The sequence below is a fragment of the Zeugodacus cucurbitae genome, chromosome 4 (assembly GCF_028554725.1).
Source record: "Zeugodacus cucurbitae isolate PBARC_wt_2022May chromosome 4, idZeuCucr1.2, whole genome shotgun sequence".
NCBI classification, from domain to species: domain Eukaryota; kingdom Metazoa; phylum Arthropoda; class Insecta; order Diptera; family Tephritidae; genus Zeugodacus; species Zeugodacus cucurbitae.
In genome coordinates this window covers 23,476,633-23,480,809 of record NC_071669.1, presented here as the reverse complement: position 1 = coordinate 23,480,809, position 4,177 = coordinate 23,476,633, and the positions used below count along the sequence as shown (strand labels likewise).

The 4,177-nt window shown below is 40.8% G+C and overlaps 1 protein-coding gene across 1 annotated transcript; it reads left to right on the top strand.

Annotated features, from left to right (window-relative positions):
• The first annotated feature begins 354 nt into the window (after positions 1–354).
• On the top strand, positions 355–918 carry LOC105220393 (uncharacterized). Its single transcript, XM_029045781.1, has 2 exons — positions 355–699; positions 766–918. The coding sequence occupies exons 1-2, from the start codon at positions 355–357 to the stop codon at positions 916–918; spliced, it is 498 nt and encodes a 165-aa protein (XP_028901614.1).
• Positions 919–4,177: the final 3,259 nt, after the last annotated feature.

Sequence of the window (4,177 nt, the reverse complement as noted above, 5' to 3'; positions counted from 1 at the left end):
GTAATCAAGTACAGTTAACTCCGCTTAATTAATGCTAAACATTTTTGGCACTCCAATAACCACTCTCAAAAACTCAATTTACAAAACTTTAACAGCTTGCACCTTCTTCAGCAAAGGGTTTCAAAGCAAAGAGAAAGTGAATAATTTCTATATAATTTGTTTTTAAATAGAAACATATTTAGTTGGTCTAAAAGAGTTATAATTAAAGTTAGTATACTGTAGACGAAAATGCCTCGCATTATCGTTTATTGAAAGCTCTACAAGCGCAATTCATTATACAAACAGTGTCACATTCAGTATGTTGTGATCAAAATGAGAATTCTAAAAAATTTAAAATTGATTGTAGCCTTTAATATGCTCATTCAACTGCCAGTGATGATTGCATATATAAAATTTACAAATTTGAAGTGTGTTGCTTACGACAAACCCTTCGCAGATTTCCGACAATGCAAGCTTAAAGCTTTGTCCCGCAACACTGTTGCGCTTTTCCTGCATGTTCAACTTTTCCAAGTGCCCGTGAATAATGTCACCGTTAACCTGGATGTTTATAGAAGGGCGAATGGTTATCGCCCTTTCATGTTTAACATAACCGTGGACTTTTGTAGTTTTCTTAAAAATAAAAAACGTGTACCTTTTGGCAAATTGTTGATGGACACCATAGAGATCTATTCAAACATCAATCACACTTGCCCATTCGACGTAAGTACTGTGTTATAAAAATGTAAAAAAATATTCGAATGCTATTTTTGTTAATATAAATTCCAGCATGATATTATTGTCAAGGATATGGTGTTGAAAACTGAACAACTACAACTACTTCCTATGCCGACGGGTGATTACTTGCTTAAAATTTCCGTTGCAGCCTACAACGATTATAAGGCCACAGTTAAGGCTTATATACAAGTTGTGGAGGATTAGACAGTTTTTGTCTGTGCGGAAATTATATCCAACCGGAATAATTGTATCAAGCTTAAAAACTAAAAATAAGATACATGAAAACGATTATTAAAGTGAAATATTATTTTAAAAGGCAAGACATTCTGTATTTAAACCATTAGCTGAACATTAATAAGGCACTTATCACACAGTTCATACAGGCATATTCTTTAGCCTATAGGTTGATTCCATCGTAATATATCTGAAATGTTCATATTTCGGCAGGTTCTGGAATCCTGGTGAAGGTGAAAATGAAAATGAATATGAAAACGAGCGAATTTGCTTTTCGAGTTTTGAAAAACGAGATATTGGTTATACCAAGCGAAGCCAGGTCCCTCTCCACCTGGTCCTTCCATCGGAGTGGAGGTCTCCCTCTTCCTCGGCTTCCACCAGCGGGTACTGCATCGAATACTTTCAGAGCTGGAGCACTTTCCTCCATTCGAACAACATGACCTAGCCAGCGTAGCCACTGTCTTTTTATTCGCTGAAATGTCGTTGAACAACACATACAGCTCATGGCGATGGAACAGCCTGCGTTACTCGCCGTTGCCAATGTTTAAGGGACCATAAATCTTCCGCAAAACCTTTCTCTCGAAAACTCCTAGTGCCGTCTCATCGGATGTTGACATCGTCCACGCTTCTGCAACGTAAAGTAGGACGGGAAAGATGAGAGACTTGTAGAGTTTGGGTTTTGTTCGTCGAGAGAGGACTTTACTTTTCAATTGCCTACTTAGTCCATAGTAGCACCTGTTGACAAGAGTGATTCTGCGTTGTATTTCAAGGCTGACATTGTTATTGCTGTTAATGCTGGTTCAGGTTAAAGAAATCACACGAGAGTGAGTCACCTTGTCTGAAACCTCGTCTGGTATCGAACAGCTCGGAGAGGTCCTTCCCGATCCCCGCGGAGCTTTTGATGTTGCTCAAGGTCAACTTACACAGCCGTATTAGTTTTGCGGGGATACCAAATTCAGACATCGCGGCATAAAGGCAGTTCCTTTTCGTGCTGTCGAAAGCAGCTTTAAAGTCGACAAAGAGATGGTGTGTGTCGATCCTCTTTTCACGAGTCGTCTCCAAAATTTGGCGCATGGTGAATATCTGGTCTGTTGTTGATTTTCCAGGTCTAAAGCCACACTGATAAGGTCCAATCAGTTTGTTGACGGTGGACTTTAGTCTTTCACACAGTACGCTCGACAGAACCTTATACGCGATGTTGAGGAGGCTTATCCCACGGTAATTGGCTCAAATTGTGGGGTCTCCCTTTTTGTGTATTCGGCAGAGTACACTGAGATTCCAATCGTCAGGCATGCTTTCTTCCGACCATATTCTGCAAAGAAGCTGATGCAAACACCTTATCAGCTCTTCGCCGCCGTATTTGAATAGCTCGGCGGTAATCCATCGGTCCCCGCCGCCTTTTTGTTCTTCAAGCGGGTAATTGCTATTCGAATTTCTTCACGGTCGGGCAATGGAACATCTGCTCCATCGTCGTCGATTGGGGAATCGGGTTCGCCATCTCCTGGTGTTGTACTTTCACTGCCATTCAGCAGGCTAGAGAAGTGTTCCCTCCACAAACTCAGTATACTCTGGTCATCAATAACTAGATCACCTCTGGGGGTGAGGAGTGTGCTCCGGTTTTGAAACCTTCAGTTAGTCGCCGGATCTTTTCGTAAAATGTTCGAGCATTACCCCTGTCGGCCAGCTGGTCAAGCTCTTCATACTCACGCATTTCGGCCTCTTTCTTTTTTTGCCTGCAAATGCGTCTCGCTTCCCTCTTCAGCTCTCGGTATCTTTCTTATCCCGCTCGTGTTGCGGTCGATCGCAACACTGCGAGGTAGGCAGTCTGTTTTCTCTCCACTGCGAGACAACAATCCTCATCATACCAGCTGTTTTTATACTCTCGCAACAAAGTTGCTACGAGAGTATTATAGTTTTGTCCACATAACGGTTGGTTGTAAGTCCTAAAACTAAACGAGTTAGATATAGGGTTATATATATCAAAATGATCAGGGTGACGAGAAAAGTTCAAATCCGGATGTCTGTCTGTCCGTCCATGCAAGCTGTATCTTGAGTAATAATTGAGATATCTTAATGAAACTTGGAAGATGTATTCCTTGGCACCGTAAGAAGGTAAAGCTCGAAAATGGGCGTAATCGGACCACTACCACGTCCACAAAATGGCGAAAACCGAAAACACATAAAGCTTCGTAACTAAGCCATAAATAAAGCTATGGAAATAAAATTTGGTACAAAGGATCGCACTATGAAGGGCATATTTGGATGTAATTTTTTTGGGGAAGTGGGCGTGGCCCTGCCCCCAAATTGGTTTTTTGTACATATCTCGCAAACCAATAGAGATATATAAACCAAACTTTCTGAAAGAAATCGGATAATAACCACGCCCACCTCCCATACAAGGGTTAGGTTGAAAATTACTAAAAGTGGGTTATCTCACTAATGAAAAACGTCAGAAACGCTAAATTTCACATAAGAAATGGCAGATGGTAGCTGCACTCAGAGTTTTTTACAAAATGGAAAATGAGCGTGGCGTCGCCCACTTTTGGGTCAAAAACCACCATATCTCAGGAACTACTCGACCGATTTCAATGAAACTTGGTTTGTAATAGTTTCCTTCCATCCCACTGATATGTTGTGAAAATAGGCCAAATCGCTTCACAACCACGCCTATTTCCCATATACCTTTACTTTACAATATATAAAGTAAGCACTAGTGAAGATATCGATGCAGAACTTTGCCCAAATACTACGTTTGTAGTGTGGCAGCCCCATTCTAAAAATCGCCGAAATCGGACCATAGATTTTCAAGGCCCCATATAAGTTAACGCGAAACGCTGGCAGTCAAGTTACACAGTCTGTATTGTCTGTCTAACAGAACAATCTGAAAATAGTAACTTAATGCCAACAGCAAGCATCGTGGGATTCGCTGACTCAACATACTCCCAACGGCTACGACAGGTAACTACAGCGAGTGCAGCGACGGCAGCGTAGGTTAAGCTATAGTTGTAAGTGAATTGTATCTTTAGTTTTAAAAGAGACTCAATAAAGAGCACTTCAAATAGAATAATTGGCGCCCAACGTTGGACTGGCAGAATCGTAGAAGGACGGAGAAAAAGCAACTTAATCTAAATAAATACAATGGACCACGCAGCATTAAAATTGTAAGTAGAGTGCTCAAAAAAAATTCAAAGCTAAAATTAAAGTGTGCAAAAGCATTTAAATATTTTTG

Excerpts from the sequence above, each read along its gene's own strand:
- LOC105220393 (XM_029045781.1), top strand. The coding sequence starts at position 355 with ATGCTCATTCAACTGCCAGTGATGATTGCATATATAAAATTTACAAAT. Across the intron at positions 700-765 it reads ATCACACTTGCCCATTCGAC|CATGATATTATTGTCAAGGA; the intron begins GTAAGTACTGTG and ends TATAAATTCCAG.